Source organism: Nerophis lumbriciformis, linkage group LG21, assembly GCF_033978685.3.
Source record: "Nerophis lumbriciformis linkage group LG21, RoL_Nlum_v2.1, whole genome shotgun sequence".
Taxonomy (NCBI): Eukaryota; Metazoa; Chordata; class Actinopteri; order Syngnathiformes; family Syngnathidae; genus Nerophis; species Nerophis lumbriciformis.
In genome coordinates this window covers 13,977,501-14,004,058 of record NC_084568.2, presented here as the reverse complement: position 1 = coordinate 14,004,058, position 26,558 = coordinate 13,977,501, and the positions used below count along the sequence as shown (strand labels likewise).

General features: G+C 37.0%; 3 protein-coding genes across 7 annotated transcripts in view; 1 reads left to right on the top strand and 2 right to left on the bottom strand.

Moving 5' to 3' along the window:
• polr3c (polymerase (RNA) III (DNA directed) polypeptide C) overlaps positions 1-18,770 on the bottom strand; it is a 72,388-nt gene extending 53,618 nt beyond the window's left edge. For 2 of the 3 annotated variants that reach the window (XR_009817600.2, XM_061982922.1), the window contains exon 1: positions 4,365-4,527. The gene's annotated coding sequence lies outside the window, so the exon portion shown is untranslated. Of the gene's footprint in view, positions 1-4,364; positions 4,528-17,000; positions 17,114-17,197; positions 17,388-18,631 lie in introns of those variants that run through there. The other variant, XM_061982921.1, reaches the window with a different exon arrangement.
• On the top strand, positions 4,474-24,706 carry rnf115a (ring finger protein 115a). Of its 2 annotated transcripts, none has more exons than XM_061982934.2 (9): positions 4,474-4,630; positions 17,180-17,238; positions 17,298-17,355; positions 18,648-18,931; positions 19,006-19,074; positions 19,140-19,212; positions 19,280-19,373; positions 22,902-23,017; positions 23,098-24,704. In XM_061982934.2, exons 1-9 carry the CDS (start codon positions 4,478-4,480, stop codon positions 23,215-23,217), a joined length of 1,026 nt encoding a protein of 341 aa, XP_061838918.1. In that variant the 5' UTR covers positions 4,474-4,477; the 3' UTR covers positions 23,218-24,704. The 2 variants fall into 2 exon arrangements, with proteins under 2 accessions (XP_061838918.1, XP_061838919.1); XM_061982935.2 differs by having other exon boundaries at positions 4,521-4,630; positions 17,301-17,355; positions 23,098-24,706.
• gba1 (glucosylceramidase beta 1) overlaps positions 21,514-26,558 on the bottom strand; it is a 28,556-nt gene continuing 23,511 nt past the window's right edge. Inside the window, exons 10-12 of one of the 2 annotated variants that reach the window (XM_061982923.2) lie at positions 26,404-26,520; positions 26,205-26,341; positions 21,514-21,723 (exon numbers count right to left, since the gene is read on the bottom strand). In XM_061982923.2, the coding sequence (XP_061838907.1) occupies positions 26,224-26,341; positions 26,404-26,520 (235 nt within the window). In that variant the 3' untranslated portion in view covers positions 21,514-21,723; positions 26,205-26,223. Of the gene's footprint in view, positions 21,724-25,960; positions 26,110-26,204; positions 26,342-26,403; positions 26,521-26,558 lie in introns of those variants that run through there. The other variant, XM_061982924.2, reaches the window with a different exon arrangement.

The following is a 26,558-nucleotide window of genomic DNA, read 5'->3' as shown; positions in this document are numbered from 1 at the left end:
TGCTTAAACCAAAAATAAACAAAAGGTGAGTGCCCCTAAGAAAAGGCATTGAAGCTTAGGGAAGGTTCAAACCACTCGTAAACGTTTTTGTGTGTCTGTATGCAGAGTAAAACTATGGAACAAACTGGACTTACAACACAAGTAATGCCAAACTATTAATCGATTTAAACTATTATACAAACATTGGGTCTGGTTCATATATAGAGATGAGGGTCTTTAATTTGACCTGCTGTTGTACTTTGTCTCAAAGTGTTATCATGTGCTCAATGTTTCCTTACCATTATTGCTATGTTGTCTATTACCATTGTTGGTATTTTGTCTATTACCATTGTTGGTGTATTCATTATTCCTACATTGTTGATACAAATTATTGTTACAGTGTAATAATATTTGTTACCTGTGGTAATGCCACTATGATACAACATTTGTATTATAATCCTTAAACAAAGTAACAGTGAAACTCATGTGAATAATCACTGAATGGAGAATTGATTGATTGATTGATTGAGACTTTTATTAGTAGGTTGCACAGTGAAGTACATATTCCGTACAATTGACCACTAAATGGTAACACCCGAATAAGTTTTTCAACTTGTTTAAGTCGGGGGTGGGATTAAATAAATTATCTTTTTCCCACTCCCTTTCAGGCAAAACTGGACAATCATGCATTACATACTATACATTACCTTTTGCACTATATTAATTTATATTATAATGTGTTGTCAACTTTGCACTTTTTTATTTTTATTATTTTTTATGTCATTGCCTGAAATAAATAAATAAATGAAAATGAAGGCTATGCAGAACGAAACTAAACCTGAACTGGCTGCAAAGTAAACAAAAACAGAATGCTGGACGACAGCAAAGACTTACTGTGGAGCAAAGACAATGTAGATCCGAACATGACATGACAATCAACAATGTCCCCACAAAGAAGGATAAAAACAACTGAAATATTCTTGATTGCTAAAACAAAGTAGATGCAGGTAATATCGCTCAAAGGAAGAGATGAAAATACCAAAAAAAGAGGAAAAGCCACCAAAATAGGAACCCAAGACAAGAACTAAAACACTACACACAGGAAAACAGCAAAAAACTCAAAATAAGGCAGGGCGTGATGTGACAGGTCGTGACAGTACACCTACTTTGAGACAAGAGCTACAGTGATGCATGCTTGGTTATGGTTTAAAGTCCATCCATCCATCCATTTTCTACTGCTTGTCCCTTTTTTTGGGGTTGTGGGGGGTGCTGGAGCCTATCTCAGCTGCATTATTATTGGCTTTTATCTAGATTGCACTTTGTCTGTATTAGGGCTGCAACAACTAATTGATTAAATTGATTAAAATCGATTCTAAAAATTGTTGGCGATTAATTTAGTCATCGATTCGTTGGATCTATGCTATGCTCATGTGCAGAGGCTATTTTTTATTTTATTTTTATAAACCTTTATTTATTTTACAAACAGCTGGGAAACAATAATCAAAATAAGTATGGTGCCAGTATGCTGTTTTTTTTCCAATAAAATACCGGAAAGGATAGAAATGTAGTTTGTCTCTTTTATCCAATTATTAATCAAAGTAATAATCGACAGATTAATCAATTATCAAATTAGTTGTTAGTTGCAGCCCTAGTCTGTATTATTACTATCATCATTATTATCGACTCCTCTTTGCCTCATTCTTTTTATTTTCCTATTTTAACGAGGTTAGATCTGTGTTGTTGTTGTTGGGGACAAGCTTTGTAAATTAACTTTGGCTACATGGATTGATTGATTGATTGAAACTTTTATGAGGAGATTGCACAGTACAGTACATATTCCGTACAATTGACCACTAAATGGTAACACCCGAATAAGTTTATCAACTTGTTTAAGTCGGGGTCCACGTTAATCAATTCATGGTAACAACCACCATGCATACATTGGATAACTGTTTCAGATATCTATGTTTCTGTATCTGTCCCTATTTCAAATAAACCTTTATATATATATGGTCGTTTAAGACCCCCTCACCCCCGCCGGCGCAACGCGACCTAGTATGCATGCGGAAGGCGGGGTACACCCTGGACAAGTCGCCACCTCATCTGTGGTTTAAAGCATACTTGCCAACCCTCCCGGATTTTCCGGGAGACTCCCGAAATTCAGCGCCTCTCCCGAAAACCTCCCGGGACAAATTTTCTCCCGAAAATCTCCCGAAATTCTGGCGGAGCTGGAGGCCACGCCCCCTCCAGGTTTATTGTTACGCAGTTTCATTAATGTCCTCCCAGCGTGGCAACAACACACAACAACAGCAGTCACGTTTTGTCTACCATAAAGCAGTTTGTCTGCCGTAAACAGCAATGTTGTGACACTCTTAAACAGGACAATACTGCCCTCTACTGTACATGCATATGCATGATATATATATATATATATATATATATATATATATATATATATATATATATATATATATATATGAAAATACTTGACTATATATATATATATGAAATAAATAAATAATAATAATAAATAAGTATTTCTTATATATATATATATATATATATATATATACATACATATACATATACACATATATATATATATATATATATATATACACACATATATATATATATATATATATATATATATATATATATATATATATATATATATATATATATATATATATATATATATATACATACATACATATATATACATATACACACATATATATATATATATATGTATATATATATATATATATATATATATATATATATATATATATATATATAGATACATATCTATATATATATATATATATATATAGATATATATGTGAAATACTTGACTTGGTGAAGTCAAGTATTTCTTATATATATATATATATGTCTTAATAAGGTTATCCAAAAAATAGTGCTCGATACCGTAGTAGAGCGCAATATATGTATGTGTGGGAAAAAAAAATCACAAGACTACTTCATCTCTACAGGCCTGTTTCATGAGGGATTGAGGGAACCCCTCATGAAACAGGCCTGTAGAGATGAAGTAGTCTTGTGATTTTTTCCCCCACACATACCGTATTTTCCGCACTATTAGCCGCACCTAAAAACCACAAATTTACTCAAAAGCTGACAGTGCGGCTTTTAACCCGGTGCGCTTTATATATGGATTAATATTACGATTCATTTTCATAAAGTTTCGATCTCGCAACTACGGTAAACAGCCGCCATCTTTTTTCCCGGTAGAACAGGAAGCGCTTCTTCTTCTACGCAAGCAACCGCCAAGGTAAGCACCCGCCCCCATAGAACAGGAAGCGCTTCTTCTTCTACTGTAACGGATTACTATTTCACAGCAACTGATATTCCTGTGAACCGCACTGTGGATACAACGGGAGCACGTACGGTGAATATTCGCACCACAGGGAATGAGAAGTCATCCTTCACTGTGGTTCTAGCTTGCCATGCTAATGGCCAGAAACTTCCACCCATGGTGATATTCAAAAGGAAGACCTTGCCAAAAGAGACCTTTCCAGCCGGCGTCATCATAAAAGCTAACTCGAAGGGATGGATGAAGAAAAGATGAGCGAGTGGTTAAGGTAAGTTTAAGTTTACGCGAAGAGGCCGGGTGGCTTTTTTCACGCAGCTCTGTCCATGTTGATATACGACTCTGTGCGCGCCCACATCACGCTGGTTTTAATATATTATTAAAGTTTGACTGACCTATTTGACTGTTTTTTTGACATTCCTTTAGCGCAGTTAGATGCGGCTTACAACACGGGGCGGCTTATAGGTGGACAAAGTTTTGAAATATGCCGTTCATTGAAGGCGCGGCTTATAACCCAGGGCGCCTTATGGTGCGGAAAATACGGTACATATATATATATACATATATATATATATATAGATAGATAGATAGATAGATAGATAGATAGATATATATGTGAAATACTTGACTTGGTGAATTCTAGCTGTAAATATACTCCTCCCCTCTTAACCACGCCCCCAACCACTCCCCCACCCCACCCCCAACCACGCCCCCCGCCACCCCCCACCTCCCGAAATTGGAGGTCTCAAGGTTGGCAAGTATGGTTTAAAGTCATTTCCAACAATTGCGACAACGACTTTTTTACTGTCAACTGAGTTTAGTTTTTTTATGTTTTTTGCTGCTGATGGTGTGCCTCCGAATTTTGTCAACGCAGAAAATGTGAAAAGGTTGAAAAACACTGCTTTAGTGTCTTCCTCTGTACTTCTTACACTCATTCTGCACATTTTCAACCTGCCCACATACCTCATATTTATCTGTTGCCACTTGGCCTAAATACGTATAATATTGCCCTCAGTCCAGTGTTACAATTAGTGTTTTTATCATCACTAACCTTCAATTCGGCTACAGTCTGAAGCTTAATGTGCTCCGAAACGCATGCGGATGTCGCTTTGTCAACACTCCTACTTCCGCGTCTGTCTGATTGGCGGGTTCTTGCCGCGGTGCATGTCGGGAAGGAGGCGGGGTCAATGTAGTCCCTCCGTGGAGGACCGACGTCAGTTAGTGCTTGGCGAGGGAAAGATGGCGGAGGCTGCGGCGGTTCCCCCGCATCGCTTTTTCTGTCACTGTTGTAAGGGAGAGGTAAACCCCAAACTCCCGGTAAGCCACATGCTTCTTTCTCGCGTGTTTATGTGGTGGTATACGCTCGGCTGACAGGGAGGTGTCTGGCTCCGTACACCGTGTGTTCCGCTTTCCTTAGCATAGCCGAACCCTAGCGGCTAGCACGCTATGCTAGCTGTTGTTAACTCCCTCGTTTAACCTGAACATGTATCGGCTATATATTGTACAAACATTCATTTCATTAAGTCATGTTTGACTATTTTAACTAAGAGCCTTTATATTTCGGCTGCTCTGGTAGTTGTGTGTTGCCCATAACACACAAAAAAAGAAGGACGAGACATTTAATTCTACTAATTACCATTTTACTGATTAAATGCGCTTCATATTTGCTTTTACTTTCATTTCCCTTCCTTCATTATATTTTCTATTGAAACGGCCGTGTTTGTACAAGCAGGGGATTTTACAGTCATAAACACGTAAGTTTTAGTTTCAATTTGTAACGCAAACATGGGAGTAACATTTTTCACGTTTTTTTTACTTCATTGATGTGCATCTTTGATCGATAGACAATTAAACCTCAGAAACTAAACACACATTTACAAACCAATGCCTGAGAAGGAGCAGGATGAAGAAAAATCTTATATTTTCCTGCCCCCTTCAACATAATACATAGTCTTATTCAATGGATATCATACAAACCAAACAAATATATCCAAATATAATGAAAACAAACAAAAACAACACAAGTGCAAACCGAACAAAAAAAAGTAATATACACCTCACGGGATGATACAAAACCAGACAAAAAAACAAGTAAATTAATAAATATAAAGCAAAATGTAAACACTTATGGCTGTCCATATGATCTTATTGTTCTGTCTTTATATATTTTTTCAATTGGAATATATTTTTACAATCTTTTATCTCATTGTAAAGAGAATTCCATAGTTTAACCCCCACCACTGATATACACATTTGTTTTAAAGTTGTCCTTGAATACTGATGTTTGAAATGACATTTTCTTCTACGCTCTTCATTCTCAGAAGTGATGACAAACATTTTTTGTAAATTGCTGTTTGTGTGTAATGTTTGGGCATTAGATGCTGATTAGACGCTATTTTTTTTAGGAAACATGCCTTGTGTAAGAAGGTAACATTTGGATTGTTTTTATTCGTACTTTAGCTTGTACAATATGAACTAGTTGTACTTCCCTGTCTACTGAGTAGAGAAAAGATGTATAGTAGTAGTGTTGTCCCGATACCAATATTTTGGTACTGGTACCAAAATTATTTAGATCATCTTCTGTACTTTTCTAAAATAAAGGGGACCGCAAAAAATGGCATTGTTTTAACAAAAAATCTTACAATACATCAAACATATGTGTCTTATTTTAAGTTTGTCCTTAAATAAAGTAGTGAACATACAAGACAACTTGTCTTTTAGTAGTAAATAAGTAAACAAAGGCTCCTAATTTAGCTGCTGACATATGCAGTAACATATTGTGTCATTTTCCATTCTATTATTTAGTCAACATTATTAAGGACAAGTGGTAGAAAATGTATTATTAATATCATTGTTAATTTACTGTTAATATCAGCTTACTTTCTCTTTTAACATGGGCTGTCTACACTTCTGTTAAAATGTAATAATCACTTATTCTTCTGTTGTTTGATACTTTACATTAGTTTTGGATGATACCACAAATTTTGGTATCAATCCGATACCAAGTAGTTACAGGATCATACATTGGTCATATCCAAAGTCCTCATGTGTCCAGGGACATATTTCCTGAGTTTATAAACATAATATAAATTTTTTTTAAACAAAAGATGTTTTAAATGACAAAAAATATTGACGTAATCATAGTAGTATCGACTAGATCATTACTGTACTTGGTATCATTACAGTGGATGGTAGGTGTAGACCCACCAATGGCGTTTGTTTACATTGTGACGTCGGTGAGCTACGGTGTGTAGTGAAACATGTTTAGCTATTCCTCGTCCTGCAGGGATGATACTTGTAAGAAACTCACTTTATTTGTCGCCATGGAGACCAGGATTAGTGATTTAGAAGTAGCTACAACACTGCCGACTGGGGGCTGGACTTTAGCTGCTAGCTAGCTAGCCATGTCTTAAAGCACCTCTTCCTGAGGGCGTTTCAGTGTTATAACTTCACCTTCATCGTTAGTTTTTAAGCCAAAATGCGTCCGTTCTCCCTTTTCTGTCCACACACTGTGTCTGTTTGTAAGTACTCTGTGATTGTGCGCTGCCGAACATGCTCATCTGCTCGTAAAACCAACAATGACACGAGTTGACAACGATGGGGCGTGGGCACCGGTGCTTTTTAGAGGCGGTATAGTACCGAATATGATTCATTAGTATTGCGGCACTATACTAATACAGGTATACCGTACAACCCTAATACATACACACACACATACTGAGTTTCCCCTTAATGTGATTGAATGTGGCGGACCACCGCAGCATTTTTATTTCCGCCACACCTTGTGAATCTTTTTTTCTGGTTTTACTTGAAAACAAATTAAAGTAAAATAATATATTGTAGCCCTCAGAAGAAGTCACACAAGGCCCGACGCTATTCTTTACTTTTATTACCATTATTATGATAAGAAATGGCACAATTCCAACAGGTTTTATCTCCCGTGTCCACACTTTCGTCTCCAAGCGTCTGCGCTTCCCCGCCGGACACACATTTCCTCATTCTCTGCCAATCACCTTTCAGGCACCGAGGCTGTGTTTGTAAATATGGGAACTAACATCAAATCCAAACCACACGAACATTAAACGTTGACGCCAGCTGGTCGTTACAGTAAGAATCGATTCGATTGATTCCGATCAGGGTTTAATGCTGCCGATTGTGATACCAATCTTCCATAGGTGAACTCAGCCGCTACCAATTGATTGTATTCAGTCTTGTCACTTCATCCCACAAGCAGCATGCAAACTCTCTGAGTACACAAGGGGCCGAGATCTTCCTCCAAAAAGCAGATACAAGCCCTATGCAATTGAATAGATCCCTATACTTTATCAAAAAAAGATGTGTCGGTAGTAGGGCTGGGCGATATATGGAGTTTGTAAGATATATCGATATATTTTTAAACAAGATAGGAATTAAGAAAATATCGATATAATTTATTTTATGTTAAAATGACCTAACACCGCTTATTTGTTGTGTTCCTTGTTCTCCCCCGCTTCCAACTGCCTCAAAAACACTCTATGGGCTACTAAACCCCCTTCCTCTTTCCAAGACGTGCTTGCACGTACAAGAACATCCATGATTGGTTGGTTGTTTACTATGATGAGTTACGATTGGTTGAGATTAAGGCAAAACATTAAGGACAAGCCAATCAGAGGCAAGATAAGGTGGGTCATGGAACCAGGAAGGGAAATTACAACAGACATCCCAAATGACGACGAGAGAGTCGGAGAAGAGAAGAGGGAATATTCAAGCGAGCGATTTATATACTAAACAAACTAGTGGAAGATTCCAGAGGGATTCTCTTCTTTAGATTTTTCTTTTAGCGATGTCGACCACGTCCAGGAAACCCACAATGCGTGTACTTGGCCACATTTGGATAAATGTATGCGTCTGGATAACACATTCATTTGAGTTATTTACCATGTAAGCCCAAATAAAAACTGTTCTCCAGTTGCCATATTTAACACGAGAAATGCTGCCAACAATGTATGCCGAAGTGAGGAAGATCATAACCACACAATTAAGTCAAGTCACTTGGCGCTGACCAGAACCGTACGTATGTGTCCATTACATCGTCCACTGGGAATTAAAACGCGCCTGTCTGCAAATTTATTTTTATCTGAGTTGTCGTCACGTCGTGTCATTGCTGGTTTACGAGCAGAGGAACATGTTCAGCAGCACACAATCACAGAGTACTTACAGACAGAAAAGGGAGAACAGACGCATTTTGTCTTAAAAACTAACGATAAAGGTGAAGTTATAACACTGAAACGCCCTCAGGAAGAGGTGCTTTAAGACATGGCTAGCTAGCTAGCGGCGAACGTCCATCCGCAGTCTGCAGTGTTGTAGCTACTTCTAAATCACTAATCCTCGTCTCCATGGCGACAAATAAAGTACGTTTCTTACAAGTATCATCCCTGCAGGACGAGGAATAGCTAAACGTGCTTCACTACACACTGTAGCTCACCGGAGTCACAATGTAAACAAACGCCATTGGTGGATCTACACCTGACATCCACTGTAATGATATCAAGTACAAGAACGTATATAGTCGATACTACTATAATTACGTCTATTTTTTGGCATCACAACATCTTCTTACGTTTTTTTAAATTTATGTTATGTTTATAAACTCAGGAAATATGTCCCTGGACACATGAGGACTTTGAATATGACCAATGTATGATCCTGTAACTACTTGGTATCGGATTGATACCCAAATTTGTGGTATCATCCAAAACTAATGTAAAGTATCCAAACAACAGAAGAATAAGTGATTATTACATTTTAACAGAAGTGTAGATAGAACATGTTGAGAGAAAGTAAGCAGATATTAACAGTAAATGAACAAGTAGATTAATAATACATTTTCTACCACTTGTGCTTAATAATGTTGGCAAAATAATAGAATAGAAAATGACACAATATGTTACTGCATATGTCAGCAGACTAAATTAGGAGCCTTTGTTTGTTTACTTACTACTAAAAGACAAGTTGTCTTGCATGTTCACTATTTTATTTAAGGACAAACTTGCAATAAGAAACATATGTTTAATGTACCCTAACATTTTTGGTTGAAATAAAACCAATAATGCAATCTTTTGTGGTCCTTATTATTTAGAAAAGGATCGACATAATTTTGGTACAAGTACCGTACCAAAATATTGGTATCGGGACAACACTATTAGAAATACAAACAATATCAAGATAATACTTAAATGGGAAACACTAAACGTTGAAAGTATGTCAATCAAACCTTTCACAAAGTGATCACTGCAAACTCATGCATTCTTCGACTGTGCTTTCTTGGACTGGAGTGCTTGCCATTTTTGTCATCGTTGTTTCCTAAAATCTTGCACTGTTTCGCTTGAGAAACTCTGAATAAACATTTACCCTTTTCGGGATTTGAACGGTTCGCACAGCCAGCATAGGGCATTTTTCTTCGAGAAAGGCTAAATGGTGCCTAGACGCTGGCTTGACCTCCACGCATATTTAATGAGCCGGACATGTAATATCTGCGATTTTTAAAAATATATTTATGGTAAGTGCTATTTCAAGTCTAACAATATCAGCGCAAAATTTTAACTACTTTCTTATTGGTCTCTATTACATAATGTTGTTTGATCACAATAAAGCCAATAGTACACAATAACTAAACAAAAGTAAAAACTACTATCTACTGTTCTTTTAAATTATTCATTTGTTTGCCCTCAAAGTCCTCCTGTGTCCAGACAATTATTCCCTGAATTTGTAAACATGAAAATAAAAATCTAGACTTCTTGAAGCACTTATTTTTTTGTCGTGACAAGCTAGCTTAGCAATGAGCATGTATGTTCCGGGCTCGCTCTCACTGTGTGAAACATGTTTAGTTAGCCTTATCCTCCAGTAATAATGATACTAAGAAATGCCACAATGGAGGTGAGGATATTACCTAAGCAGGTGTGACCAAAAATGCAGTATCAGTCAGAGTTAATCGGCATTAATCGGCAGGGCCCGATCACATACTTTTTTTCACAATTATCGTCCGATACTGATCTGTGGCCGGTCGATCGGCACTTGCCGAGTTATTAATTGTCGTTGTGGCTTGTGCAGCCCTTTGAGACACTCGTGATGTAGGGCTATATAAGTAAACATTGATTGATTGATTATTCAATTATATGTAGTTGTTCCCTATTGCAAACAACAAACTCCACCTTATACAGTATATGTTGATTTGTGTATTTTACTGTGTTAAATGCAAACAAAATGCCATTTTCTCTGTTATTTTGTAGAAAAGCTTTTCAAGAAGTTGTTAAAATCTAACATCCTACTCACACTTTATCCCTTGAAGGTAGTAAAGGTTACCCTTGCAGTTGTTGTTGCTCTCCTAGGTGCACCTTGCTCCTTTCTTGCCTTTGCACGATGACATCATTTGAATACCTGAGTGGAATTGCGGGGACTCTCCACCTCGTTGGCAGAACTGGGGTTAAAAAGGCAAAATGAAATGTAACACAGATTTTTTTTAAATGCTGTTCATTGAATTACCGTAATACCAACTCATTTTAAATGACGAAGTCATTATTTTACTTATTTTTATAAATATCAAATTTGGCATGAAAACACTAAAAATATTCACTCGTGGAAATGTTAATTTTAACTTTGCCATTTTACAAATCAGTTTTCACATATCAAACTTTTATATTGTATTGATATTATTAACAGAGTGGAACAATAGCCCAACGTAAACTGATTTAGGATGGGGTTTGTTTGGGTTTTGATTTATCATTTCTAATCAGTTCCAACTTCCAGGGTCAAACTGTTGCCATGGTGCAACATTGTGTAAAGAAATAAGTGAACCATGGGTAATGTCCATCCATCCATTTTCCTACCGCTTGTCCCTCTCAGGGTTGCAGCGGTGGCTGGAGCCTATCCCAGCTGCGTACAACAAGGAATTACTTGCATTTATATTTTAATAGTAACAAGAAAAAAAACTACCGTACTCTAAAACTTCAAAGAATATACAACGTGTTGGTTTATATGGTGAAACATCATGTATCTTCCAGTTCATTATTCCCAAACATGTGTTACGAAAAAAACTAAGTTAAAGACACAAAACCGAAAGAGAAAGGATGATAACTAGGGTTAGCACGATACAAATGATATCAATTTGGTCACTGATATAGCTTTTATTACCATCGTGATAATGATGACACATTCTAGCTGTGTCTCGCTAATCACTAAGCGCAATGTAGCATTCAAGCTAGTGGCTAGCTTCCCTCCAGGGTGCCACTTCTAAGTCAGCAATCCTTGCCTTCAAGGCAGCAATTAAACTGTTTCTTACAAGTATCATTATTATTGGAGGACGAGGACACGACCCATTGTACGATGATAAGCTAATGTAAACAAAGGTGGGCTGATCGATACGAATATCAACAGTAACGATACCAAGTAAAATATTATTTGGTCAATACACAGTGGTTAGATCGAAATGTTTACTACAAAATTATCTTTTGTCGTGTTTTTTTATTGTTTATAAACTCGGGAAATACGTTTCTGGACACAGGAGGACTTAAAGGGCAAAAGCCAAAGGATTTATATCAGAGGCCAATATTAGAAAATCATTTAAATATTGATTTAATATTGTTACACAGTAGTGATGTAAGGATAAACGTTAATAATAACAACGATAACCATGGTCAAACTTCTGACGTTTAGTATTATCGTTTTGAATTAAAATGATTTAAAAAAAACATGATAAATAACTGCACTTTGATCAACTCACAGACTGACTAGCACTAGATAAAATGAATACACGACTTTGTATATGTTTACACTGCAGGCCAAAGTGGCCCGAATCAGATTTTTTTCCCAGCTGACTGTTTACACTGCCTGTAAAATGTGATCTTTATCAGACTACAGTATAAACACGCACAGGCCCCAATGTGGATCCTAAGCTAAAATTTGATGGCCATATTATAAAAATGACTAAGACCATAAAAAGAAATAAAAACTCTTTCAGGCTTATTAATAGACTTTGTTTATCTGTTGAAGCTGCACAAGTTTACATGCATGCAGTGATTTTATCCCATATGTCTTATTGTGCCATGGTCTGGGGATGTGTGGTGAAGCCTCTGTTGTCATTATATAAACATACACTAAAGATATTTGACCAAAAACCAATGAAGCATCATCACTGCCATATTACCCAAAAATATAACATGAGTTTTGATCATTTTATACATTTCTCATAGCTGTTTTTAAGTGTCTTAATGGATTAGTCCCTGATGTGACGTGTAAAGAAATACAAAGATACAGTCGTGAAGGTGTGCAGACTCCAGCTGTAGAGTGAAAAGGTGCTGTCTGCATTCTCAGTGAAGGCCTCACATCTGTGGAACTCTTTGCCTCTAGAGTTAAAGTCGGACATTAAACTTTTTTCCACAAATCTGAAAAAGTGGCTGAAGGAAAATCAGAAGTGTGAGCACTAGAACTGGGTGTAATATGGACAAATGGGGCCAATTATTTTTAATGTATTTTTATTTTGTACTTGTCTTAATCTTTTTGTATGTGTTTTTCACTTTTCTTTAAAAGCCTAACCAGGGACGAGGGTTGCAAATTAGCTGGTGGCTATAAGTCTTATGTACTTTGACATCGGTTTCCTGTGGGTAGCAACGTTTAATTGTACTGTCTCTGTCAAATAAATACATAAATGTGGTCTCAACGTCACTTGTATGCGCAGTTCCATAAAGTGAAAACAAAGGAAGTTGACCAGATTCTGTAAATGAACAAGGAAGTCCCTACTACTACTACTACAAAATAAAACAAGTCACACCACAAAAATTAGTTTTCCACGTGAAAACAAATTAAAGTAATGTGTGTGTGTGTGTGTATATATATATATATATATATATATATATGTGTGTGCGTAACAATGTGCATGTGTGTGTATATGTGCGTATATATATATGTATACGTGTGTGTGTGTGTGTGTGTGTATATATATATAAATGTGTATATATATATATACAGTATATATAAATGTGTATATGTGTGTGTATATATATATGTGCATGTATACATATGTGTGTGTGTGTGTATATATATATATATATATATATATATATATGTGTATACACATATGTATGTGTATATATAGATCAAATGTGAACGGTACCCATCCCTAACCTTGTATGTTACGTTGACTTAGGTGTATTGGGACTTGACTAGTGTGTGGACTTACTGTAAGCAGGTTGCACCGTATGACCTGTATGAAAAGATTGTAAGAATGAGAATTGTCCTGTGATGGTTATACTCGCAAAGTCAAAGTCAGTCGAATAGGGAAATGTTTTGGCCTGGGTACGAGTAATTCCAGTCTGCTTCGTCACTGACTGCAAACAAACCTGTTGTGTCATTCACTCACACGCACACACATTCTTGTATTTGTTACCTTTTTGAGACCTCCAAAAAATGCTTACCTCTTTCGGACCACCCTTAATGATATATAAAGATTTGTATTTACAACATTAATAATATATACATACTATGTAAATATACAAAAGCTTGTTGTGAAAAATGAGTTGGAATTTCACAAGAAAAAGGTCACAGTTTCACAAGAAAAACTTTGAATTAAGTATTATAATAAAAGTCGTAATTTTACTGAACGCAAGTCAAAATTTTACAAGAAAAACTGAACATTTGTGCAATATTATGACAAAAGTTGGAATTTTACTCAATAACAGTCGTTTTTTTTACAAGAAAAGCTTAAAATCGTGTCAATTTTATGAAAAGAGTCGTAATTTTACTCGACAAAAGTCACAATTTTATCGGAAAACTTTACAATTTTCGCAATCGTATAATAATCGGAAATTTTACTTGGCCAAAATAATGGCAAAAGTCATAATTTTACCAAAACATTTTTAACTTTTTTACAAGAACAACAAAACATTGGTGGTAATGTGATAAGTCAGCATTTTATGACAAAGTAATAATTTGATGAGAAAATATTTCAAAATTACAGAAAGAATATGAGAAATTGTTCCCAATTTTATAAGAAAAGTCGACACATTATCAGAAAACGACTGCTTTTAGTAAAAAAAAAAATTGTTCTTGAATTTTTTGTTTGTAATTGGTTTTTAGTCTTCATTATTTACTTCAAGTTATTGCAGTATGTCTCTATATATTTATTTAATTGTTTTTAAATAAATTTTGGCCAAAGGGGGCGCTTTTCAATTTCTTACACACACTTGTTATTACATATGTTGGCCAGCGGGGGAGCACTTCAAATTTTTACACACACACTTGTTATTTCATATGCTGACCAGAGGGGGCGCACTTTTAAAACCGACAGTCAATTTGAAAAATCCCTCCTTTTTGGGACCACCCTAATTTTGATAGATTTCACCACCAGGGGTGCAAATGAGACATTCTCTATTAGTTGCGATGGTTTTCTGTATTGGGACCATGATTTATGTCCTAACTTGTTCACCGCTCCTCATATGGAAGGTACTTTTCTTTGTTGATGTCTCAAGAAGGGTAGAAATACAAGCGCACATACATACACACACACTCTCCTGTCAGCTTGTGGCATTTTCTCCTTTCTCATCAACGCCTTGCTCCAATGTTGCCACCTGTGCGACATGTCAATTTGTGCTTACTTCATTCTCCTAACATCACATGAGCTTATTATCACGAATTAAAGAAATAAGGCGTGGTTAGCGAAGCAGCTTTGCCTCCGAGGTTACATTCAGTCACCATAATAGACCAGCTTCATTTCCCGTGAACCAGCAGCCAGAAAGTCCACGTTTCATTTTACTACATCACGTTTTGTTACGTCGTGATGCTGCTTTTGCTCCTCAGGGAAACAAATATGGCAAGTGGGAAGTATTTAGGTTATTAGTGTACCTCCTAACGCCAAAGCGTGCCTTATAAAAAAAAAAAATAGGGTAACTATTTCATGTGCCAAAAATTTTTTTGTAAAAATGCACTATGACGGCTGGCAAAAGCGCCCTCGCTGCCCACTCATGACAGGCAGAGGTCACATGATACATCATCCTCATCGCTAGCGGCAACAACACAGAATGTTTGTCAGAGAGGCTGCTTAAACGCGAACACCACGTATATTTGTATGCAAAAACCACAATGTTGGGAGTATTTTTTACTATGACTGTTTTTAACAAAAATTAGTTGCTTTTATTATTATTATATCTTTATATATTTTGGTGTAGTTTGCTGTATGATTAAGATTTTTTTTTGTAATACCTCTTTTGTAAATGTTTTCCTTGCACTATTTATTTTTTTCAAAATTATGACAGACTTATATCTCTTGTAATTTTATATATTTTTTTAAAAACAAGAAAAAAATCAAATTATTGAAAAACTTTTTTTTTTACAAATATAAGTAGTGTAGTGGTTGCTTTAAGGACATAATTCACCACACCTGTTTACTTGACTTTGTTGTCATTATTCACTGTTATTGTTCTATTAAGTTAAGTTAATGTACCAATGATTGTCACACACACACGAGTTGTGGCGAAATTATTCTCTGCATTTGACCCATCACCCTTGATCACCCCCTGGGAGGTGAGGGGAGCAGTGAGCAGCAGCGATGGCCGCACCCGGGAATAATTTTTGGTGATTTAACCCCCAATTCCAACCCTTGATGCTGAGTGCCAAGCAGGGAGGTAATGGGTCCCATTTCTATAGTCTTTGGTATGACTTGGCCGGGGTTTGAACTCACAACCTACAGATCTCAGGGCGGACACTCTAACCACTAGACCACTGAGTAGGTTGTGCACATATCAATGTTGTTCTTGTTTAGCATTCATATATGCAGTTAAGAGTGAGTAATTCGGTGCGGCCCCTTTAAGTGACAGTCAGGAGATATACCCAAAGGTGGGGGTTTGTTGTGACCGCCATTTTGAGTCGCTCGATGTAAGAATTCTTTAAGTCTTCTCTTTGATGGACTAAACGGCGCACACATTTTTGTGTGTCAAAAGGTACTTCAAGTTGTCTTGCTTTCGCGTTACAAGCGCAACAGTGTACTACTTTTCTCAATAAACTTTTTTTTTCCTAAAAAAAATTCTGCTTCTTCCAAATAAATATTTCTTTTGATTGAATTGATGGAAACTTGTATTAGTAGATTGCACAGTACAGTACATATTCCATACAATTGAGTAACACCCGAATAAGTTTTTCAACTTGTTTAAGTCGGGGTCCACGTTAATCAATTCATGTTTCTCCTATATGAGGATTTTATTCTTTTAATATCTCTATTAATGTATTTTTACATTTAATTAAAAAAATACTTCTGGTAATTGTCTTATTTGGAATTTTTTTTGTCTGAGATTTCAAGATTACTATTTAAAAAAAAGCATTTTCTGCAATATTTCCAAAAATGATCTAGATTTGCTGTCTATGGTTCTTCTTTCGTCCATGTTTGTTTTTGTGGTTCTTTTTTAAAACATGTTTTTTTTTTTTTTTTATTATAATATTTTCTCTAACGCTGTGCTTCTCAGATAGTGGGGCGAGCCTCCTGGGGGGCAGGGTGCCACGATATGAACTGGGGAGGGTAAGAGGCAATAGCAAAATAGCATATACAATATTTTCCGGGTTATAGAGTGCTCCAGTATATAAGCCGCATTCATTAAGTTTGAGCAGAAAATAATATTTTGACATATTAGCTGCAAAACATTTTTTTATATGTTTATTTACATACCTCAAATGTTTCCAAACGGTGGTCGGTCACACGGCAGTAAAACGGCTAATGGAACAAAACAGAAGTCATTGTCATGGACCCACTTGTCAGCTCTCCAACCATCACCATTTTCTCTGTGGAGGAATATGTTAAAAAAATTAATAGCAGTTCTAACTGAAGCTGTACTTTTGTGTACGTAGGAATATGTGTGTCCTCACTGTGACTCGGGCTTCATAGAAGAAGTGACAGAAGATTCCAGGTAAGTTTTGTGACCCCATAGGTGCTCTGATCTCCACTTATCTCCTGTTGTGTTCCCAGCAGTCTCTTGGAGGGCGGAGCCAACGGCCTCGACGACACAACCAGCGAGTTTGCGGAGGTACGAAGCTCACCTGAGTGTCAGCACACACACTGCAAAAAGTCAGTGTTCAAAAACAAGGGGAAAAAAATACAAAAATTAGGGGTATTTTATTTGAACTAAGCAAAATTATCTGCCAATAAAACAAGAAAATTCGGCTTGTCAAGACTTTCCAAAACAAGTAAAATTAGCTAACCTTAATGAACCCAAAAATACCTTAAAATAAGTATATTCTCACTAATAACAAGTGCACTTTTCTTGGTAGAAACAAAAAAATGAGACCTTTTTGCTCAATATGTTGAAAAATATCCTTAAATTAAGTAAATGCTAGTGCCATTATCTTGACATAATGATATGCTCTCGGCATCATAATTTTTTTTTTTTTCATGCTTGAAGTTAGAAATTATTACTTTAAAAAAGTGGTTTTATACTTGTGAGTGTTGATGACACAGCTTTGCAACACTTGATATTCTAGTTTCAAGCATGTTTTACTCAATATAGGTCGTCAAATCTCAGCAACAGGCTGTAATATCTTACTGAGATCATTTAGGACCAAAACACTTAACAAGTAAAACAGTCTACCGTATTTTTCGGACTATAAGTCTTAGTTTTTTTTCCATAGTTTGGCCGGGGGTGCGACTTATACTCAGGAGCGACTTATGTGTGAAATTACTAACACATTACCGTAAAATATCAAATAATATTATTTAGCTCATTCACGTAAGAGACTAGACATATAAGATTTAGGAGTGACAGATTGTTTGGTAAACGTATAGCATGTTCTATATGTTATAGTTATTTGAATGACTCTTACCATAATATGTTACGTTAACATACCAGGCACGTTCTCAGTTGGCTTTATGCCTCATATACACTTATTCAGCCTGTTGTTCACTATTCTTTATTTATTTTAAATTGCCTTTCAAATGTCTATTCTTGGTGTTGGGTTTTATCAAATACATTTCCCCAAAAAATGCGACTTATACTCCAGTGCGACTTATATATGTTTTTTTCCTTCTTTATTATGCACTTTCGGCCGGTGCAACTTATACTCCGAAAAATACGGTATAACCCATTTACCATTACCATTTAAAATATCAGCAACAAGCTGTAATATCTTACCGAGATAATTTAGGACCAAAACACTTAAAACAAGTAAAACACTCTAACATAAAATCTGCTTAGTGAGAAGAATGATCTTATCAGACAGAAAATAAGCAAATATCACCCTTATTTGAGATATTTCATCTTACTTAGATTTCAGTTTTTGCAGTGCATGGGTCCGGAACCAACTCACCCCTCTTGTCTTGCAGCTCTGGCACCTGCTGCTGATGGAGCGACCCTTCTCCGCCGACAACGACAACCCCGACTCGGAGCCTCGGCTCCCCGGGGGGCGCTTGAGCGCCTTTGGCGACTTGGGCGGGTTTGGAGGCGGACCCATCAGAGGCTCGGTACCCGCCGGCCTCGGGGGATCCATAGTGGGCTCGCTGGGCGCCGGGGACCACTGGGGCCCGGCGCGTCCCCCCCGCCACCACAGCCAGAGGATATACAGATCCAGAGTCAGCACTCGACCCGACCGCTCGCCTGCTGTGGAAGGGTTAGCGTCAGCCACTGAGTCAGCATTTCCCTCGCACATAAAATTGTTCATCATTTTGATCTTACCTCGCTCAGGATTGTGCAACAGTTCCTCGCCGGTCTCTTTGCCAACTCTGGGGTCCCTGGTTTGCCGCCTCTGTCATGGTAAGACCACCGCCCCCACCCTCTCTTTTCATTCCGATTCCAGTCTGACCCTAATCTCCCTCCAGGACAGGGATGCTGCATTCTAACCCCGGAGACTACGCCTGGGGACATGGAGGACTAGACGCTGTCATAACACAAGTACAACCACCATTGAAGAACCCACTCTTCTCATGTGTGTCCACTTAACACGTGTGTGTGTGTGTAGTTACTAGGTCAGCTGGACAACACCGGACCTCCTCCAGCGGAGAAAGAGAGGATCTCGTCCCTGCCTTTTGTCAATATTTCTCAGGAACAAGCAGGTAAGGTTTTATTTCTTCTTGGTTTTATTCACCAAGCTCCTTTTACAAAAGTTGGGATCAGCACCTCGTACTTGGTGCGTCTGTCAGCTTTAGGGATGGCTACTAAGTTCTGTGCTTTTACACCCACCCAATTACAGCTGTACTACCGGGTATTGACTCACGTTAAATCCAACCGTGCCAATTTTCAATACTTTTGTTGCACGTCACAGACTCACGTAAACAATCAGTCAAGCAGCACTCAGGGTGGACTTAGCCAAACTCCCTCTGAAGTTGCAATTTTCAACACCAAACAAAGCAAGTATGCTTGGTAGCAGTGGCGGGCCGTGCGTTTCCCACCTATGTCTTCAGTTAGGGGTGTAACGGTACACAAAAATGTCGGTTCAGTACGTACCTCAGTTCGATTCATTTTCGGTACAGTAAGAAAACAAAAAAATATAAATTTTTGGGTTATTTATTTACTAAATTTGCAAAATCTTCCACCAAAAATATTTTTCTTAGTGGAATATTTGATGTGAAGTAATGGGAACCTTGGATAAGTCAATAATTCATAATAACATTGATTTTGATTCAATATTATGTTTTGAGCAATGACAGTTTAAAAGAAAAAAAAAAACATCTTTGTTTTATTAGTCAACATTGCAACTTTTTCTAAATTACATTTAACCTTTAAGCTTTTTTATTTCACTTTTGTTATGTTTTTATTTATTGAAATGTGCCGTGGGCCTTTACAACATTAGCTATGGGCCACAAATGGGGCACACTTTTGACACCCCTGCTATAGATAATAAAAAATTAAATCTGATAAATCTATGGATAAAAAGCAGAGCCTGGCGGCGCATGCGCGTTTATCATAACTCTCTCGCTCTCTCTGCCCCTCCCTCACCAATGCTGCTGCGCGCACAATTTGTTTTGTTTTTAACCCCTTAACCCTGAACGTACATAGAAAATACACGCAACCCTAACTCAAAATGCCGGACATTTGAGGCATTTAAGAAGCTCCGCAAAAGAGGACATGTCCGGTGAAAAGAGGACGTATGGTCAGTCCATCCTAGCCCAGTCGTTACTAGCATGCCGTGTGTTGTGCCTCGGTGTGCATTGTTTACAAAATGTGGGGTACGCTACTTAATATGTCCATGTGGAAACTCGTTCGGTACACCTCCGAACTGAACCGAAACCCCCGTACCGAAACGGTTCAATACAAATACACATACCGTTACACTCCTACCTTCAGTGATGTCCGACTTCAATGATTACCTCTCAAAATACCATCATCGATGTCACCACATGACCATTGCTGGAGAAATACTATACAGGAACACATTTACGCACTACTGGGCATTGTACAAAACTGCTTATTTTCTGGCGCATTTAAAAATCAATAAAGCCGCATCAGCAATTAAAACATATCTTATGTGGTGCTGTCAAAATGTAAATTGCAAAAAACACATTAAACTAAAAAAAGCTATACAAACAGGACAGCACAATTATCATCATCAGCTCATTTTAAATGTTAGGCTACATTATCAAACAATTTATCAACACACAAAAGAAAATTAGTACCGTAGACCACTGGTATCGATTCCTATGTACCGGGAATTGGTACCGAATGTGAACAGTACTACGTATCCCTACTAGGGTCGTACGATATACCGGTATTAGTATAGAACCACGATACTAATGAATAATGTTCGGTACTATACCGCCTCTGAAAAGTAGCTCACAGGCGTCAAAATGTAAACAAATGCCATTGGTGGATCTACACCTAACATCCACTGTAATGATACCAAGCACAGTAGCGTATCTAGTCGATACTACTATGATTACTATGACGTCAATATTTTTTGGCATCACAACATGTTCTTTCCTTTTTTAATAATGTATATTATGTTTATAAACTCAGGAAATATGTCCCTGGACACATGAGGACTTTGAATATGACCAATGTATGATCCTGTAACTACTTGGTATCGGATCGATACCCAAATCTGTGGTATCATCCAAAACTAATGTAAAGTATCTGTTACGGCTACTCTTGCGTTGAAAAAGTTTCGAAAAAATAAAAATAACGATAGCAGAGTAGTCCTGAGGAGGAGGTATTTGACTCACTAAATTCCTTAATAAACACTCGCAGAGATATGTCGAGATTCCAAATGATCATAATTTATTTTCACAAACAAAAAATATTCTCCGTGGTTGACTTCATAATAATCAAAATAACTTATTGAGCGGTAAATAAACTGTTTCACTCCTCACTCCTTCAACATGATAGACACACAAAAAGGAGCACCCAGCTGTCCTGTCTTCTTAATTATAGGAGGAGGAAGTGGCCCACCAGGAGGAGCGTGAGCAGCTGAAAACAATCAGTCAATTATAATTCATTAAAATCATCATTGACATTATTTGATTTCATTGTCAAAACAATTAATAAATAAATAATATAGATAGGCACCAACAGAAGAATAAGTGATTATTACATTTTAACAGAAGTGTAGATAGAACATGTTAAAAGAGAAAGTAAGCAGATATTAACAGTAAATGAACAAGTAGATTAATAATTCATTTTCTACCACTTGTCCTTAATAATTTTGACAAAATAATAGAATGATAAATGACACTATATGTTACTGCATATGTCAGCAGACTAAATTAGGAGGCTTTGTTTACTTACTTACTAATAAAAGACAAGTTGTCTTGTATGTTCACTATTTTATTTAAGGACAAACTTGCAATACGAAACATATGTTTAAGATTTTTTGTTAAAATAAAGCCAATAATGCAAATTTTTGTGGTCCCCTTTTATTTAGAAAAGTATCGAAATTAGGGATGTCCGATAATGTTTTTTTGCCGGTATCCGATATTGTCCAACTCTTTAATTACCGATACCGATATATACAGTCGTGTAATTAACACATAATTATGCCTAATTTGGACAAACAGGTATGGTGAAGATAAGGTCCTTTAAAAAAAATAAGATAAATAAATTAAAAACATTTTCTTGAATAAAAAAGAAAGTAAAACAATATAAAAACAGTTACATAGAAACAAATAATTAATGAAAATGAATACAATTAACTGTTAAAGGTTAGTACTATTAGTGGACCAGCAGCACGCACAATCATGTGTGCTTACGGACTGTATCCCTTGCAGACTGTATTGATATATATTGATATATAATGTAGGAACCACAATATTAATAACAGAAAGAAACAACCCTTTCGTGTGAATGGGGGAGGGAGGTTTTTTGGGTTGGTGCACTAATTGTAAGTGTATCTTGTGTTTTTTATGTTGATTTAATAAAAAAACTGATACCGATAATAAAAAAAATCGATAATTTCCGATATTACATTTTAAGCATTTATCGGCCGGCCGATCGAAATACATTTTGGTACTGGTACCAAAATGTTGGTATGGGGACAACACTAATCCCTACATAACATACAATCTTCTGTAACTAGCGCCCCTGCTGGTTGTAGCCAAGTCCTGCACGCCATGTTTGCAGCAATGACTGACGTGTGCTGTGCCCTGCAGACTGTTGTATGGAATGTCCAGTGTGCAAAGAGGACTTCGAGGCGGGCGAAGCCGTGCGACAGCTGCCCTGCAACCACTTCTTCCACTCAGACTGTATAGTACCGTGGCTGGAGATGGTGAGTCCCCACCCACTACACACGTTCGCTCTGTGACCGCACCCCCCCGTGGGCTGACGCCATGTTGTCGTCGTGGTTAGCACGACACGTGTCCAGTGTGTAGGAAGAGTTTAAACGGAGAAGACAGCAGCAGCCAGCCCCCATCACAGCCCCCCTCCCTCTCCATGGACCCCCGCACACAGGAGAGATGGTCCTTCTGAGACGCTTCTCGCCTACCTTGTCATCATGTTTGATCCCATTGGTCTTATTTTCTGTTTTAAGGTCTCCTTTCCATACACGCGCTTCTTAAACCCTCACTTTTGAGGTCAGCTGCTGTTCTTTTTGATCAATCAATGAACAAGGATCGTCCCTTTAGACCTTATCGCCGTTAATGAGTATGGAGTTACACACACACACACGTCATAATTGTTGCTATTCTAACTTTTCCGAAAGGGAAACCATCACATTGCTCAAATTCAAGTCTTCAAAGCCTCCCCCTGGTGTATATATTCTAATTATGTCATTTAATCCATCTGTTTATGACGTTCATATTTTTATCACCGTTTTTTTTTTGTAATTGTAAATAATTGTAGTCCAAAAAAAAAGGTTTGCAAAGAAAAAAACATCATTGGAGGCGCAAATGTGAAATGTGGTTAACAAGTTGTATATTATATAAATGAAAATAAATATGTCTATGATGTATTAATAAAGTGACCAAAAAAATGGTTTCATTCTCGGGTTTTTTTTTTCATCAGAATGACTTAAGATTTTTGTAACATGTTAAACTATAAGGTGGGTTGCATGAACAAAGGCACTCGCTCTCTGGTCGGGATGATGTTCATTAAGAAATTATCGAGTTCGATGCCATTATCAAACCGATTACTTATCGAATCCAGATAGGTTGTTGTGTGTGCACTTACCGGTAGTTCCAAAAGCCATAGATGTTATATGACTGGGCCGGCACGCTGTTTATATGGAGGAAAAGTTTTAAGATAGCGTATGTTTAACCATGCCTGCGCCTTATTTATGCGTTAAATACAGAAATGGCGCCTTTTAATACGGTGCGCCCTATGATCGCGAAAATACGGTATAGTGGCTTCGATAACGGGAACCGGTTCTCAAAAAGGGATTCGAATCCATGGAATCGGTTCTTTTCTTATTGAACAATCAGGAGAACCGGTTTCGAATATCATCCCTACTCTCTGGTAACCCAGCAACGCGCTAACAGCCAATCAGGTAACAGTATCAACTATCAAGTTTGGTTCAAACTTTATTTATAAAGCACTTTTTATAAACACGCAAGTGGCAAATACAAAGTGCTGTAAAAAAGAAAACGCACGCATACACACACCTATTGACAATAACAAAGCAAAATTTAAATATGGCATGGCACTGAAGATTTGAGGAAAAAATGCCACCGCCGAGGCATCCACACTGAAAAATAACTCAAACTAATGCCATTTTAAAAAAAATAATTGTATAAAACATGATAAAATTCTATTTAAAAATTAAATTAATAAGTAAATAACATCACATTGAGAGAATAGTAGTACTCAATTAAGCTATAAAACACGATACTTTATTGAAATTTGAACTTATTAAATTAGAAAAAGTGGTTGATTCTTTGCATGGAGTGAGAAGAGTGAATAAAAGAGGAAAAGTCACCTCGACGGTATGGCAGTTTTTGGGGATTTTTTTTAAACGGACCGTAGTCAGACAATAAATGATGCAAGGCGCTTGTCCCCGCTAATACCACACCACCTTATCCGTGCCCACCCTTTAGAGCACAGCTCTAACAGAATACAGTTCTCGGGTTTCTATATGATTACAATTTTGTTACATTTTATTAAGCATTTCTTACATATTCCTTATTTTTGCACCTTCGATTTGAGAGCTTATTGTTAAGTGTTCAATGTGATTTTACTATTTTGTTTACATTGTTGGAGTGTTTTCCATGCTTGACATTTCCTTTCTACCGTGATAGCTGAGGGGATTATAATCAGAGGAAGGTTACATTTGAAATAAAAATGTTTACCTTTAATATATTTTCTCCTGCCCATTATTTTCCCTAGGTCATAAAAAATATTAATAATATTGACCAATATAAAACACTTGCAGCTTTATTCTCATATTACATTTTTTTTCAATTTCTCATGCCTTTTTTCATGCGAAAATTCTAACATTCTATAATTTTTCTTGTAACATTACAACTGTATCCTCATAACATTACAGCTTTCTTCTTACTGAAGTCCCGTAACATTCCTTCTTTCTTGTCGTACAAATTTACTCTCAAAAAGTTATTTGCATGTTTCGCCTTTATTTATGACATAGGGCAGGGGTGTCAAATGTACAAACAGGTTTTATCCGGCCCGCGAGACGAGTTAGCCAAGTAAAAAAATGAGCTAAAATTTTTGAATGAAAAAAAACTGCTGTTCTAAATGTGTCCACTAAATGTCGCAATAGCAATTATTTGTATCTTTGTAGATGATGCTACATTTGTAAAAAAATAAATAAATAAATAAACATGTTAGTGCACCAGTCGAGGAAAATGATCAAACTACATAAATAACATTCTGTAATTTGATTTTGATAATTATTTTTTTGTCTTGATAGATTGAAAATTAACACCAATGAGTTGACTGATGAACATTATCACATCATTTATTCAGAAAGTATAAATAAGGACAAATAAAGATCGAATACTATTAACCACAACATGTAAGTGGAAAAAAAAACAACATTATGATTTGCACATTTTCAGAATGTGCTTCTATTTTTAAACAAAGAAAACAATCTGAAGTTGTCTTTATTTTTAAATTATCGTGCCGTGATTTTACCAGTACGGCCCACTTGGGAGTAGAATTTTCTCCATGTGGCCCCCCATCTAAAATGAGTTTGACACCCCTGACATAGGGTGACTTTATCCCGACAATATTTCAACTGTTTTTTATAAAATATTCAATCTTTTATACATGACAAAATATGACTTTATTTTCACAATTTCACGTTGACTTTTTTTGTTGGAATGCTACTAAAGTAGTCTCATAATTGTACACGTTTCACCTCAAACAACTACACACTCGTCTTACAATATTCCAATAAATATGATGACACTGGAAAAAAGTCACACAAAAAAAATCACGAAATAACGTTAATTTTGAAATGTATTTTGTGGAGGGGTGTGAGGAAATGATGGGTTTGGGCTTACCTTTTGGTGAAAAGCGACATTACAGGTTGAATCCCTGAGTGTACCAGGCTAGCGTGAGTAAGGAGTGCGGTGGCGCCGTGGAGGGCACGTAGCCCACAGTCTGGTCCCACACTTCAAACGGGACGTCCGCAGACGACCTGAACAACATGGGCGCTTGGTTACTGACGTTACACGGCACGGTGGTGCATCGGAACACTACCTGTTGAGTACGATGAGCACGACTGCGCCGTCGGGTCGAATGAAGGCGGAGAATTCCAGCTCCGTCTCCCCGCTGGGGGACACGCCCACTCTCTGAGAGCCCTCATGCAGGAACTTACTGTGGCAAAAAATAAAGTACAAGTGCAGTCAACACAA

Excerpts from the sequence above, each read along its gene's own strand:
- rnf115a (XM_061982934.2), top strand. The coding sequence starts at position 4,478 with ATGTCGGGAAGGAGGCGGGGTCAATGTAGTCCCTCCGTGGAGGACCGA. Across the intron at positions 17,356-18,647 it reads CAACCAGCGAGTTTGCGGAG|CTCTGGCACCTGCTGCTGAT; the intron begins GTACGAAGCTCA and ends CTTGTCTTGCAG. Across the intron at positions 23,018-23,097 it reads TAGTACCGTGGCTGGAGATG|CACGACACGTGTCCAGTGTG; the intron begins GTGAGTCCCCAC and ends CGTCGTGGTTAG.